The sequence below is a fragment of the Lemur catta genome, chromosome 9 (assembly GCF_020740605.2).
Source record: "Lemur catta isolate mLemCat1 chromosome 9, mLemCat1.pri, whole genome shotgun sequence".
Lineage (NCBI taxonomy): Eukaryota > Metazoa > Chordata > Mammalia > Primates > Lemuridae > Lemur > Lemur catta.
Genome location: NC_059136.1, coordinates 42,149,325 through 42,165,951, shown reverse-complemented (window position 1 = coordinate 42,165,951; position 16,627 = coordinate 42,149,325). Strand labels below are relative to the sequence as shown.

At 35.0% G+C, this 16,627-nt stretch overlaps 1 protein-coding gene and 1 non-coding gene across 6 annotated transcripts in view; one reads left to right on the top strand and one right to left on the bottom strand.

Annotated features, from left to right (window-relative positions):
* ENPP2 (ectonucleotide pyrophosphatase/phosphodiesterase 2) overlaps positions 1 to 16,627 on the bottom strand; it is a 76,939-nt gene that overhangs the window by 57,335 nt on the left and 2,977 nt on the right. For all 5 annotated transcript variants that reach the window (XM_045561764.1, XM_045561760.1, XM_045561762.1 and 2 more), the window contains exons 3-5: positions 7,021 to 7,176; positions 3,118 to 3,243; positions 952 to 1,012 (exon numbers count right to left, since the gene is read on the bottom strand). In XM_045561764.1, the coding sequence (XP_045417720.1) occupies positions 952 to 1,012; positions 3,118 to 3,243; positions 7,021 to 7,176 (343 nt within the window). The remainder of the gene's footprint in view (positions 1 to 951; positions 1,013 to 3,117; positions 3,244 to 7,020; positions 7,177 to 16,627) is intronic.
* On the top strand, positions 13,059 to 13,135 carry LOC123645466. Its single transcript, XR_006737581.1, has one exon. It is a non-coding gene; the product is annotated as a small nucleolar RNA SNORD55/SNORD39 (small nucleolar RNA).

The window sequence follows — 16,627 nt, the reverse complement described above, 5'->3', positions numbered from 1 at the left end:
ATTATTTGAAATCATATAACAAGACATATTTAAAATGAGTCATATATAGTGTGCTTAGAACAACACTATGTAAGGGTTCACTATTATCATTACTATTATCATTTAACAGGGCTTCCACCACGCAGACTACATTTTTCTAAAAAAAAACTCAACACATGTCAAACAGTCAGAAACAATTGTGATCTCATTCTACAATCCCAAAGAAGTTCAAATGGCTCACTAAGGTTAAACAGGAGGAAAAAATAAAGACATCTAAATACTTAGACTTTTGTGTCCCAGCCTGTGCTATCTAAAACAAAAATACATTGAAAGAACAAATATATTGATGAAAACACATTTGTTGAAAAATGCATTTTCTGCCAAGCATTTTAAGGGTTTATGAATTTTCAACAGTTTCCTGGAAGGCGTAATAAGTGCCTTATGCTGGTCACACTTGAGCCGTAGGGTGTCACTCAAGTTTGGCTGTACCCCAGCCAAGCAGTGTCCCAGTGGTTCATCAAGTTTCTGCAGCATCTGGTAGGAGTTACCATCTTGGATGATATTTTTCAGAAGTTCTATACTTCCCCCTCCACTCCCCCAGCCCCCACAAAAAAGGCAAAAGCAGAACTCCAGGAAAAAAAAATACTGAGAAAAAAGTCACTGCCAGAAATATTTCCTCCTTCAGTGGTTTTCAGATGCACTCTTTACAGTCTTCAGTAAAGGTAGAATATAGGGGATATTCAGACTCCCAAATGCATGGAGGTGATAGGAGAAAGTGGAGAAAAAAAAATATTGCTACTTCAAGATGTACTTTCTAACTTTTGATTGTGAATGACTTGTAAGTACTCATAGGTTTTCTTGTATAAGTAGATTTCACTCTTAACATTGTTTCTAACCATTTCCCCATCCATTTCCTATGATATTTTATCAGCTAATATATAAAACTTCATAATATTCACAAAATAAACTTACCCTGCAGGGCATTCTGGGGCCTTTATTTCCTCACAGTCATCATCTACCCAATGTGACTCTCCTATAGGGAAAAACAGGTAAGTTTACTGTTGGATCTGATTGTAAATGGCATCCAGCACCTTGAAGCACACAATTCCACGACCTGTGTCCAGTTTGATACTTGTTTATGAGACATCATCTAAAACGAAATTCTGAATTAAAGTCTAGTGTCTAGTTTGGCTTAAAAAGTACACCCATACATGGTGGGAAAGCTAAGATTTAATAACCACAAGTGGTGTGGTGTTTATTTGAGCCTTCCGAGTCTAAATGGTTTGTAGATTAAAAAAACCAGTGGCGTCAGTGAACAAAATTTCATGTTTGTATCCCTCCAGAAATAAACTGTTTGGTCATTAGATGGAACATTCTTTTCTCCACCACTGAAGATCTCAAAGCCATAGAAAGCAAGGCACAACTTCCCTCTGGATGCTGGAAAAGGCTGGGGATATACAGAGATGATAGATGGAAGATTCCAAAAGAGAGATTATTTGGCAACGGATCTTTGAACAGCCCTTGAATTTAGAAATAAAAACCACTGCTATCTTTCACTTTTATCTTCCACTAAGATCTCAGAACAAAAACCTAAGTCTTTCCTAAGTTACCACTATCAAGAGAGGCCAGAAAAGGGCTCAGATAGATAATAAGGTGTCCTTTGAAGAAAATGAAAATTATCGAAAAGCATTTGCTTTATATTGTTCTAAGACAAACAAATAGCACATGTCTTGAGCGGAAGTAAAAGTTGCCACCAACACTATGGAGAAACTGCTCCCACGTGACAAGCATTGGAAATCCCTTCTGGTTAATGAGAATCTAGCTACGTGAGAACTGCAGAAGTAAAACTATGCTCCTTAAAATAGGGAAGATTGGCCACACACATAGTAACCCAGGGCATACACATGGGCCCTCACAGCAGTACTGGAACTAGGATTTTAAACCAGTAAAAGCCAAGGTTTAATGATTCAATGACTGGTGATACTAAGACTCTTCTTCTTTTTCTTTATCTTTTCTTCTAATAGCCTTTGTGGCTTGTTGGTACACTTAGTACACAGGAAAATCAAAAAGGAAAGGGAAATAAATTCTCAATCAATTTTATGCTTTAAAATAAAAGCATAATTGTTTGGGTGGAGGAAATTTACCATACAATAATTGTCTGGGTAGGGGAAATTTTCCAAATTCATTAATATAATACTCTCTTGCCAAAACTGAACACCTCCCATATTTCAGAAATGACTGGCTTTTTCCCTGAAATCTTTTAACAGAAACTCTTCTTGAATGTTCCATGTCAGAGATAGGGAAGAATACTGAATTTAGAAACTAAAAAGTGACTTGGAAACTATAAATAAAGATTCTTGGGTCTTCCCATTAACTTCTTTAAGTAGGTGGCATGGCAACTTAAACTCCTTACAGATAGGAACTGTATCTTTTATATTTTCTGTAGTCCATTGCTAGTGTTAATTATAAGAATAAAAACATCATGTTCCATAATCAACCATACAGAGTCAACACACGTATGTATATCTTGGGGGTATAACAGGGGGCTGTTGATGCCCTGATCCCTTTTACCAGCAAGTACCCCCATCCCCAGGCTGCTGCCAGTGTCTTGGTGAACAGCTTATACCCAATGGATGCAAAAGCGATGCCCTCTTGCCTCAAGAGTAGTAACTCCGAGATTTACTTTTCAGAGCAAGCAACAGAGCAGGCCAAGGTGAGACTATACCTGAGACCACATCCTTGCTTGTATCTCCGGACCCCTCCTTCCCTATCCTGCTTCCCTTGCTCCCTGTCGTGTTTTCCCTGAAGAGCATGCCCTCAATAAACTACTTGTCCCAAATTCCTGTCTCAGGCTCTGCTTCTAGGAAATCTGACCTAAAACCAAGACAGAAAATTTAGAAATATCTTCATTATATTTCTATCTAATTATGGAATTTTGGTTTATCTCCTTGTTATTTCAGATCAATGAAATGCAAGGTAGCAAAACTGAGACAGAAGCATAAGAAATTAAAAAGCCCAACTCATTCCCTCCTCCCAAACCCATATCCAAGGTGTTATATGCCTAATATCCTGGATCTCTTGGGACATCTCCAGTTCTTAGTCTTTTAAAGCTCAAGGTAATCGAAAGAAAATGTGTACCTTTGCAAATCACTTGGTAATTAGTACAGCAGTCTCCCCTGGCCAAGCAGTCCTCTGAGCAGTGACAGGCATTTTCTTCATTTCTTACTTCTCCACATCTGTCCTTCGTACACTCCCAGCCACGAGCTAAAATCATCACAATAAAACATTTTCACTGCTGCACACAAACCAAATCAAAGAGGCCATAATTGCTTACAGGGTTTCCAACAAAAAGAGCTAACGTTTCACGTCATTTACTCTGCTTGTGAAATTTGAATTGGCCTGAGGCCTAGATGATATTTGAAGAATTTACAGATAGGATGAATTTCTAATTTTTCAAATCAGTGAACACAGTCACAATGCAATTGGGTTCCTTTGGGAAAATGGAACCCTAAAAGGCGAGCAAGAATCCCTACCATTCTCCAATTGTCCTAAAGGACTTAACAAAATGTACACTATCTAAGGTTTGTGATAGGGGTATCTATCATTGTAGGGATAGCCTTGATGGCTTGGCTCTTTTATTTTCTCAAGTAGCTTTGCTTAACTTTAATCAGCTCATTTTAAATACAAATGACAGTGCAACTACATGATCACTATCTGCTATGAAATGCACCTGCAGGTTAAAGTCCTAAACAGATATGAAGAGTATAAAGGGGCATTAAACCATTCTAACCATTGACCAAAATGTGGTCCTACTTCCAACAACAAGTCAGACTCCCTACTTCCAAGGAGGTCAGCAAATAGGTTACAGATTTCCCTCCAAGCATACTTGATTGAGAGCTCATGGCTCAACTCTTCCAGGAAGATACATTCAGAGAAGTAATCTTTTCATTTTAAGGAGAGTGTTGTATTTCTTGTTTGATGTTTTTATCTGCTAATGTCTAAAATCCATGGCAGGAAAAATCACATCTCTCTTTTCACCATTATATAATATTTCCAGTGGCAGACTCTAAGACTGTGAGATCATGGCTGGCACATGCTAAGTTTTCAATGAGTATTTATTAAATCTAATTGGAAATAACCATGGAAATAAAATATGACTCTTTAACTTTGGGATTGGTATATTAAGAACATTCATAGTTAATTCATTTATTCAACAAATCTTTATACCAGGTCTTCTATGTTCTAGATGCTGGGGAATAAGAGAGACAAGGTCCCTGTCTGCATGGAGCTAACATTCCAATTGGAAAAGACAAACCATAAGCAAGAAGCAAGTGCTAAGCTTGTGCTAAGTGTTATGAAGGAAATAACTGATGGTATTAACAGAGACTGACAGGGTGGGATGGAGGGGTGCTCCCACGGGTAGATTGGTCAAGAAAGGTGTCACTGAGCTGAAGGACACATGGACACTTCTGGTCTTCATCTCTTAAAATATGTCTTAAGTGGAAAGTAATGATTTTGAAAGCAATGCTACTTCATAGTAATATTCTACTAAGAGAAACTAGTGTTAGGTAAATAAATGGATAAAGAGATATTAGTTGCCATGCATAAGTGCCACCTCTGCCCCTTTGGGCAGGCCATTTGCCGGAAAACCATGCAACAGATATTTAATTGTTCTTTTAGAATTATTTTTGCATCCTGATCCCATTATCTGACTTTTTAATATTCACTGTTTCCACTCCCTTCTCTTCCCAAGCAAAATAAGTGTTTAGAATTTCTTAACCCATAATCTGCTATTCCTAGTGGTTAGCAATTTTCTAAGGTTGCTTTGACTGATAGAGATTGTGGGTTTTTTTTCCAATTCAAGGATGATCCTACTCACCAATATACTTTTATTCCTCACCTAATTGCATAAGAACATCCCTTTACTTACAGAAGAATATCACTATTAAAAAGCTACATTTATTGAGGAACTACTGACTTTGTGTAAGGATGGAATAAAAAAGAAATTCGAGGTTCAAAGTGAACTAGAAGCAAACCAAAAGTCAGTCAGATGTGTAATTTTCAAAGCAAACATGGGAATAAACATGATAAATATTTAACCTTATTGGAAAATGAGAAGCCACCTCTCTTAAGGAAAAAAAAGATTTTTAAAAATTAGAGTAGTCAATGCTGAAAAGGAAGTGGGGAAGGCTCTTGCACCTTTTGGTAAAAAGCTTTCTGAAGTATAATTTTGTAATATATACACTTTGACCCCCAAATCCCACTCCTAGGAATTTAAGGAAAATAGACAAAAGTATGAACAGGTATGAACAGTATTCATTGATACGTCCATCATCCATAATAGCAAAACTTGGGGAAATAGAAATGTTGACTAATTACTCAACGAATTAGGTTGCAAAATTTGATGGGATACTATGTAGCCATTCAAAAGGATGATGTATATTAAGGTTCATTAATACAGACACTCTCCCACACATGCATACACACACACACACACACACACACTTGTATAAATATACAGACTAAACATACACACGGGGTGACACAGGAAGTAATCAGAGTTTACACTGAAGAATTGTGGTTGTTTCTAAAGAATGCTCTGTCAGCATAGTAGAACTTCTAGAGACGATTATTTTTTCCCTTCAACTTTTAATTTATATTTGGTATTTGATTCTTTCACATTCAGCATATGCTATCTCTGTACACAGGAAAATAAACTACTTTGTAAAATGTTATTATATTCCATCTTTAAGAAACCTAGGAAGAAAAGCATTAACTACATTTGGAGAGAGCTAAGCTAGAGTCAGGAGACTTATTAAATTTTGCAAAGAAGTCTAAGACCAGGAATGTGGAAAGTTGGGATGACATGTCAGGGACAACATACTCTAGGTAAAGAGGAAACATAAAACATTAGTAAATTCCTTGGTGCCAAGCAAACACAAACTGCTGGTTTGAAATAATGTTTTAGAAGCAAAGAACTCTGCTAGAACATCTGTTCCATCCATATATTCAGTTTACAATGGTCTCAGCAATTAACTTAGCAGACCCACAACTAAAGGAACCTGGGAGAAGTTCCAAAGGAAAGCAACAAAAAAAAAGTACCTAAATGTTTGGAAAATGTATCATGCAAAAACCAGCATAATGAAGCTCTTCTTATTTGGAGGTGGGGAGCAAACAAATCAGAACTAATAAGGGCGTTGGTATCAAATTTCATATTAATCAAGAGCTATTGCTTAAGCAAAAGAAAATAATGTGTCTTTCTAACAATATCATTAGAAAGATCAAACTAACAGCAATGATTAACATAAGTTAGGTTTTTGAAATGCATAGAAGTCTAAAAACAAGTAATAATTTGTCAAGGGAGCTGTGGAATCTGCTTATAGTGATGTTAGGAACAGGGCTGAGTGTTACCTTTCTAGATAGTCTGAATGTGGCTTTGCATGAAGCTATGATGGGTAGCCTGTAAGATATCTCAAAAGTCCTGTCTGAAATGCTGACCTTTGAAAACAGACTAGGTGGAATGGCAACAGTCCCCAAAGGTGATTTTCTTAAGTCATATGCATTCATCCCTGTATATTCTAATAACTGTTTTGGTACAGAAGAAATGTAAAGAAAGTCAAGAAGACTTTAAAAGAAGATTTTAGAGCTAGCCATAGCATGAGACTTCAAAAAGAATTCCATAACAATTTTCCACTTGCAGAGAGAATGGGAAATAACATCAGGATAGACTAATAGTCACTGTATGATAAAATGAAATATTAATGAAACAAATGCTAGAAACTTGGAAAGCAAGCCAAAAAAATTTTTTTCTTAAAAAATATACACAATTTTAGCCCACATGCCCTAGCAGTGAATGTGGAAATTGAAAGCAAGGGACAGAAATGTGAAGCTCAAAAAACAACCACTTCTAATACCAGCACATAATGCCTGCCTCTGCAAAGAACCTTCTTTGCAAAGCAGGGTGGCAACTCCAGGGTGTACAACACTACAGAGTCTTTAAGCCATCTACTTGAAACTAGAGAGGACTCAAAAGTTACATACCTGTCTTCAAACAGAGCTCATCAAAGTCATGGCAGCAACTGATGTAACTCTTACACAAGTTGTCACACCGACAATCAGGAGGTCCAACCTCTTGAAGTTCAAAGCATCTGCCTTTGCAAGATCCAGAGGTGTTGGTCCAGGGGGAGTCTGATAACACTGCAAGGAACAAGAGGCAAAGACCACAGATTGGAGAGTGGGTCATGTCACCATGAAAAAGTGACATGGGGAAGCCATAAAGTATAGTGCTGCAATCAGACTCTGGAGGAATACATGGCTCCATCAGCTGCTACCTATGTACCCTGGGCAGGTTGCTGAACTTCCTTGTGCTGCAGTTTCCTCATCTGTAAAGTGAGGGAACTCATAAAAGTGCATCTATGTTGAAATAAGAATTAAATGAAATGATCCATATAAAACACGTAGCATGGTATCAGATATAACAGAAAGAGGAACAAATATTGGCTATTGGTTTGATTATTTATAATTATTACTACAAATCTGTGATAGTTAGTGCCCCTGTCAATGTTAATGGAGACACCAGAGAACAGTACTTTGAACTTTATGTTTATAAACAAGAGCTCACTTCTATATTTAAAAATCTGTAGCTTTCTGTAAGGAAAATTGATCCTCAATGTTCTAAGAACAGACTGAATATATGTGACTGAAATAGAAGAATTTTACAATCCCAACTAGTGTTATACAAACACAGACTCCACTATCTCAGCTTGTCAAAAATAAATCCTCTATCATTATTTTTCTATGATATAATTATATTTTTAGAAAGCTCAAGAATCAACTAAAATTTTGAAAACAAAAGAATTCAGTGAGATGAAAATTCCACAGATTTTTAATAGACAAGAAATATAGGTTCAAAAATCAAATGGAAGTTCTGTTCAATGTTTTACCTAAAAGATAAAAATATCTAGGTATAAGTTTAATAATATTTGTGTAGAATCCACATGAAGAATATATTAAAACTCTATAAAAATTCAAAACATCTAATAAAATGGAAATATATACCATCTTAAAGGTAACAATATCAATATTATAAAAACATTAATTCCCCATAAATAAACCTAAAGATTCAGTGCAATCATAACAAAAAAAATCTAGAGTTCTTGAAACTCAAAATGATATTATAAGTTTATTTCAAAATAAATATATAAAAATAGGAAAACACTGAAAAGGAAAAGTAATTTGGTGCAGACTAGATAGCAAAGTATAGTCTGAAGATAAATAACTAATATAGTTTGGAAGTGGGTTTCACCCCAGTGATGCAAGGATGGTTCAACATATGCAAATCAATAAATGTGATTCACCACATAAACAGAAGCAAAAACATAGACCATATAATCATCTCAGTAGATACAGAAAAAGCATTTGATCAAATTCAGCACCCTTTCATTATAAAAATCTTCAACAAACTAGGCATATAAGGAACATACCTCAAAATTAAAAATCCATACATGACAAACCCACAGCCAACATCATATCAAATGGGGAAAAGTTGAAAGCATTCCTCCTAAGAACTGGAACAAGACAAGGGTGCCCACTGTCACCACTTCTATTCAATATAGTATTGGAAGTCTTGGCCAGAGCATTCAGGCAAGACAAAGAAATAAAGGATATCTAAATTGGAAAAGAGGAAAACAAACCATCCCTGTTTGCGGATGATATGCTCTTGTATCAAGAAAACTCTATAGACTCCACTGAAAGACTCCTAGAATTGATAAATACATTCAGCAAAGTATCAGGGTACAAAATTAAGGTACACATAGCAGTAGAATTTCTAGATACTAATAACAGTCAAGCTGACAGTCAAATCAAGGACTCAATACCATTCACAATAGCTACAAAGAAAATAAAATACCTAGGAATACACTTAGCTAAGGAGGTGAAAGATCTCTACAAGGAGAAATATAAAACACTGATGAAAGAAATTGCAGGTGACACAAATAAGTGGAAAAACACCCCTTGTTCATGAATAGGCAGAATCAACATAATTAAAATGTCCATACTGCCCAAAGTGATGTATAGATTCAATGCAATATCCATCAAAATGCCAATGTCTAATTTCATAGAACTAGAAAAAATAATCCTAAACTTCATTTGGAACCAAAAAAGACCCCAAATATCCACAACGATGCTAGGCAAAAAGAACAAATCTGGAGCCATCACATTACGTGACTTCAAATTATACTACAAAGCTACAGTAACCAAAGAAGTATGGTACTGATATAAAAGTAGTGGCATAAACCAATGGAACAGAGCAGAAAACCCATAAATAAAACCATATAGCTATGACCAACTGGTCTTTGACAAAATAGACAACAACATACACTGGAGAAAGGAACCCCTATTTAATAAATGGTGCTGGGAAAATTGGATAACCACATGCAGAAGAATGAAATAGGACCCCAATCTCTCACCATAAATAAAAATTAATTCAAGATGGATAAAAGAATTAAATGTAAGCCATGAAACCATAAAAATTTTAGAGTAAAAAATAGGAAAATCTCTTTTAGGCTTTGGCCTAAACAAAGAATTTATGACTAAGACTCCAAAGGCAAATACAGCAACAACAAAAATAAATAAATGGGACTTAATTAAATTAAAAATCTTCTGTGCAGCAAAGGAAATAATCAACAGAGCAAATAGACAACCTACAAAATGGGCAAAAATATTCATAAACTGTACATCCAACAAAAGACTAATATCCAGAATCTACAAAGAACTCAAACAAATCAGCAAGAAAGAAAACAAACAATCCTATCAAAAAGTAAGCAAAAGACATGAACAGAAGTTTTTGAAAAGAAGATAAAGAAATGGCCTACAAACTTATGAAAATCTACCCAACAATCATTAATCATCAGGGAAATGCAAATTAAAACTACACTGTGATACCACCTTACCCCTATCAGAATGACCATTATTAAAAAGTCAAAAAACAATAGATGGTGGTATGGATGCAGAGAGATAGGAATGCTTATACACTGTTGGTGAGACTGCAAATTAGTACAACCTCTATGGAAAACAGTAGGGAGATTCCACAAAGAAACAAATGTAGACCTACCATTTGATCCAGCAATCCCACTACTGGGTGCCTACCCAAAGGAAAAGAAGTCATTTTTTCAAAAAAACTCCTGCACCCAAATGTTCATTGCAGCACAATTCACAATTACAAAGATGTGGAATCAACCCAAGTGTCCATCAATTCACTAGTGGATAAAGACAATGTTATATACAAGGGCTGTCCGGAAAGTATCCAGCCATTTAATATGTTCTTGTTACATTAACAACAGCTGGATAATTTTCCAGACAGCCTTCATATAACACAAACACACACACACACACACACACACACACACACACACACACACACAGGAGTACTATTCAGCCATAAAAATGAATGAAATAATGTCATTTGTAGCAACTTGGATGAACTGGAGACCATTATCTTAAGTGAAATATCTCAGGAATGGAAATCCAAACACCATATGTTCTCACTAATAAGTGGGAGCTAACCAATGGGTACACACTGACATAAAGAGATATAAATGACATTGGAAACCAAGAAAAGGGGAAGATGGGAGGGAAGGTGTGGGATAAAAACTTACCTGTTGGGTACAATGAACACTATTCTGGTGACAGTTACACCAAAAGCCCTGACTTAAGCATTATACAAGGTATGTATGTAACAAAAACATTTGTACTCCCTTAATATTTTGAAATAAATAAGTAGTTTGGTACTAGAAAATAAGTAGATCAGTGCTGTGAATGGAACTCATAAATAGGACCAAATACAGATAATTTATTTTACAATAACAGTAACATTTCAAATCAGCAGAAAAAAGAAGGGTTAATCAGTAGTGACTGGAAAAAATTAAACTGAATCCTCATCCCAGTGTACAAAATAATTTCTGGCAAATGGAAAATATAAACAGTGTCATATCTATTTCTAAGAATGCAAATTTTTGTAAAATAGAATACAATTTTAAAATATCTATCAACGTTTTTAAATGCTCATAAATCTTTTGCCCAGAAATTCCATGACTAGCAATTTATCACTTACATATATTTTGCAAAAGTTTGCCAAGACATATGTACAATAAATGTCCATTGCTCACTACGTCTTTTTGTAATGGGACTGGAGAGGGTCTGAAATCAACCAAAGTTGTTTTCTCCATCAAGAAAGAAAGAGTCACTATATTCATAAGCGGAATACTGCCCACTCCTTAAAAATAATGAGTCAGATCTGTGTAGGTTAATATGGAAAGATCTACAAAATATATAAATAAGTTTTCTTAAAGAGCAAAGCACAGAACAGTTTATGGTATTAAATATTATATATTAGATTTTGTGTTAAAAAATAGAGATAAAGAGAGCAATTAAGGACAGAAATGAAGATCAAAATAAAAACAGAGCCAGAGCTGGAGATGAGTGAGAGAGGGGAGCACAGGGATGGAGAAATGTCCAGGTGGGCACCACTTTTTAAAAGGGAAAGTGTGAATAAACCTTTTCCCTCTGTTGGAAACTCTTTACAGAAATTAAAGTTGGGGAAAATAAAAGAGAGAGGAAGAGACTTTTTACCTTTCTGTAGTTTGAAATTTCTGACATTTTACAAATTCAAAGATAGTTGTTTGGTGTTTTTGTTTGCTTGCACGTGCTCTCTCTCAGGTATGTAAATATATATACATGTATATGTGTATATATGTATACATGTGTATAAAGTATTTATATGATATATATGTAAATATCCTAAAAATATTATTTATGACTTGCTATCTATAATTTTATTTCCTTATTTGCATGTTTATGCATTTTTATTTTTCATATATTCATATATATTACTTTTAAAATCAAGAAAAAAACACAAAGCAGAAGGAGAACAGATGTCAAATGACATTTCTAGGTTCACCCAAGCCATTTATCTGAACATCCTGTTTACCCCTTAGTCCTTTGTCCTCTTTAAAGTCCAAGTCACTCAACCCTGGCCTTTATGGCATCAGATCAGTTCAACTAAAGCAAACAGATTCACTAGACCATGAGATGTGAAACGTTTTTGCATGGTTGATTCTGGGATGTTGAAATGCATATAAACCATACCAGTTCAGTTTAAGAAATAACGTCCGTTTCCAATGTAATGCCTTACCTCTGGTCCATAAACCACATTTTCTATTGACTTTGGCCAACATGTCAACAGTGTATGCTGAACCATAAGAAACTATGAGGAGAGGTGGAGTTTAGAAATGGAAAAAAGAAAAAAAATAGAGAAAAGTCCTATAGGATAATAAAAATAAAGATAAGGAAAGGACTTATAATTGAGTAGTCCTTTTTTAAGAGTATTGCTTAGATAGGGTCATTCCAATAGCCATCTAATACATTCTGAGTAGTATTCACTCCCATGAACTGCATACACAAATATGCTTACTATGCGGGTAGCTGAGATACTGAGGAGAGACGTAAGGGCACATTGCTTCCAGGTGTATGGTGTCCCCGAATGCCTTTCACATTTTCCTGCATCCATGCCCTTTGCTTTCCCCTCATCATAATCTCCCTCCTATTTCTTTCTTTACTTTCAAATTATCTATATAAATTTGTAGCCATTTTTAATATTTCTTCAATCATTCCATCAATGTGGTTTTTACTATTTTCTGACAACACTATTCTTTAAATTTGTCCCTCACTTTGTTTTTGAAAATATTTGAATCTCACTCAGTAGTTGACCCCTATCTTTGCCAAGCCTTACACCGAAGACAGCTTTGTTACAAAGAGTTGCCCTTGCACTCATAATACAAAGATACATCTTGTAAAAAGTACTGTACTCAAGATTAGGTTATTGAGAGTTTCAAATTAGAGTAAATTCTTGGTCCTGGGTGCATAAGGGGATACCTATGTCAAAATTCCTTCTTGGTTGACTTGAATTTAGCTGAAAATGACAGAAAGAAAAATGGGAAGATAAGTTTGAGCCATGTAGGACCCATTCTAGTCCAATAACTCTAAGAAATTTGTGCTGCCATCCCCTTTTAAATAAAATGGAATGAATATATGATGACACCTCGGTAATGCAGACTTCCATGCACAGTGGAGAAGCCAACCTTGGACAGCTGCGTGTGCAAAAAAAAAAAAAAAAAATTAAGTTAATAAATAAACAGAACAATAGAATATTTACTTTGCTTTTCCAGGGTCTGTTTCATCCCAGCCATCCTTTTTCATGACAAGATCTAGTCCCTATTCCTTTCCTAGGAGTTCTACGATTCATCCTCCGTGTTCTTACTTTTTCTTTTACAGAAATTTTGTTATGAATGCACAATATATGTATCCATATACTTATTGGTACATATGGGGTACATGGGATAATTTAATACATTCCCACAATTTTTAAAGTTCAAATCAGTGTATTTGGGATACCCATGTTCACTGTTCTTCTCCCTAAACCCAGCCTAGGGATAGATTTTTAGGACTTCTCTCTTTATTGTACCTGATTCAATGTTAAATATGGAAAGATTCCCTGATTTGTTATAAGTCTGAGTTTTAAAATCTGTTAATAAGTCTTCCTTTACTTGATCTAAATCAGGAGAACATCTTTGTGAGCTCTTGGGGTCTATAATTCATTGAGAGATGTGATGAAAACTGAAGGATCAATGAACTTGTAGTATCCCAAAATTTTCATCATTACTGAGATTGCCATAAAAGCTCAGAACTAATAAGGAAGAAAGAAAATAAAAAATAAACAAAAAGTACTCAGAAGTATCAAGTCAGAAATATGTGATAAGTACAATGAAGGCTTGGAATTTCTTATGAGGCATTTGCCAATACTTTTATGAGATTCACATTCTATTGCTGCCTTTTTAATTAGATATTCAAATGATGCTATTTTATTTCAAAGATATGTTAGTTCCAGAATCTTGAAAAACAAATATTACAGGTCTATAATAAGGACTTCAAATTTTAAAATGCATGTATATATACATATATGATGTGCATAACAACGCTATGCATCCCTTATTTTTCATAGCTGCATAATTTCACGATTTAAAGAAAAATCAATGTAAAACATGATTTATTTCAATTCAAATTTGTACTTATGATAGAAACAGGTGCAATTATTTTTGCTTAGTGAAGTAAGACTTTATTTCTAAAATAGTCCACTCTTACTGTACATATCCAGAAGTAGGGTTGTAGAATGCTGGTGCCATTTATTCCATGATATACAGAAAAATTATTATAATCTAATTAGACTATTGGAAAGAGGCTAATTGATGACAAGAATTGCAACCAAAACATTACTTTCTCCTGGGTTCCCAATCATATTTCCCTCTGAATCCCCCCCTGTGAATTTAAATCTGGATGATGGCCAAGAAGTTTGAAAACATTTAGCTCAGCCTAAAGCTAGAAGGACCTTTCTTCTAAGTTTTGTCTGGTCCAGTTTCCAGGGTCTGGGATCCTGCTCTCCATCTGTCCCTCCCACTCTCTTTGGTTCTCAGCCCAGGTGTTTCCTGAAAGTGAGATTAAATCCTTGAAACAGGTTACGGGCTGTGGTTATGCCACCTCCTTTTCTCAAGAGCATTAAAACAGGATAGATTCCCTGTGTCTACTTCCCTGTTTGAAGTGTAACCCACAGGGCAAGCCGGAGGATGCATGGATAGCACTCCCAATTCTAGAATTTGATACTGTATTGTGCCTCTTCCAGACAATATGGTTCATTCTTTCTGATCATACTTTCTTGTGTTAGAGTTGCCTTTTTTTCTTGATGTTTCTGACCTCATCTCTTAGCAAACAGCACTTATGTAAAGGCCTGTATCTCTGCTTCCTAAATACGTTGCTTTCTATAAATTCCCATTATTACGGCATCACTGTTATCTCCTTCTCTCCATAGCTGCTGGGACAGATTTCATAGAATTTTTTAAGAAATAGGTCTACCTGGGAAGTTTTTAAACACGTGTATTCCACAGCATTTATAAATACAATGTTCTCATGTAGAAAGAACTCACAAATTACAAGAAAACAGATTTAATGTGATTTAAAACATAAAAAGTTTAATTTAATAACTAAACCACTCAAATAGCATTTAATTGTAGTCATTAGTATAAATCTGAATGATGTGCCAATCTGCTACCAAACAATGAAACATCATTTGAGATCACAGGTATTGCTAACACAGTGCAGTATAAATTTAGACACTGGCCTTCATACATAATTGAAGATAAATTAAGTGTATCATCATATACTTAATACCTTATAACTCTCATCAGCCTTATTATGGCATTTTCAAAAACTAAACTTTTTCAGAGAAATAAAGGCAACATTATTCCCATTTACCTTGTTGGAAAATCAGATTTCTAGGCCTCATTTGAGCTAGCAAAGGCCTAGAAAAAATTTTATATCATCTCACTATATAACTACAGTACTTTTTTCATTAACAAAGAATTTTAAAAATTTTGTACATTGGTTTCAAAGTTTAGAAATTCTTTTCCAAATATAATTTTGGAAGATTTATTGATTCAAAAATCTGTGTGGTACTCCATTGAAGACTGAGATTCCAGGGTTTTAAGTTTTAAGATTAATGAAAGATCACTACACCATTTAACAAAGATCTGAAAAATCTGTGCCTCCTTAGCTTTTATTTCAGAAAATCTCGTTCCATTGACTTAAACTCCCCAATTTCTATATTAAATTTAACATAAAGTCACATGACATGATATTACCCACAAGATAGTTTTGCTCCCAGAGTAATGGCTGATATATCTGTCAGACTTACAGTTTCCTACATCCTATTATGCCAACATTTAAATAGCTTTTCATTGTAGAATGAGATTCCTGAAGTTATCAAATGAACATGAACCTTCTCGTCCCTAGTGCCATTTTCTAATTTCCCTATGATTCTCAAAATAAAAGCTTTACTCATAAAGTTGTTAGCAACCCTCTTCATTTTATATTTACCTATGAATTTCATTCACATACTTTTTAACTTTCCTGCCAAGCCACTGCAAATGATGATTAAATGGACTGAAGTTTTAAGTCTCTTTTATCCAGCTGTTCACAAGCTCACAAATTTCCCTTTGTCTTTCAAGAGTGAAATTACTTATATTTCAAAGAGGATATTCCATTTCCACCTTGAGACTGAAACAGTATATAAATCACAAGGTTCAATAAAATGGACTCCTTCGTAAGACCACAAACATAAACATATTCATGTATACATGAGCACATAAACACTTGTTTTGACATAAATTCTCTTGCAGTCTTAAAGGCAAATCAAGTGGACCACATCATATATATGAGACAAAGCTATCAAACTAAATTGCACTTGTTGTTTACATCTTCTCTTAAAATTTATTCCAGCTATCTCATTTACCTATGTGCCCATTGTGTTTACCCAACAGAATTATAATTAGCTCTTCTCATATCTCCTAATAAATCTACATAAATCTTTTATGATCTGGTACTAGAAATCCAATTCTGCCATTACTTCCAATAGATCACTAGGTCCTAACAATAAATCCAGCTAAAAGTGTGCTAGTTAATTAATTATAACTGTTTGCACTGCCACAACCTTGAAACTAACACCCCAGTCCATAGTACAGCTGTGAGGGTATGCATGTGTGCA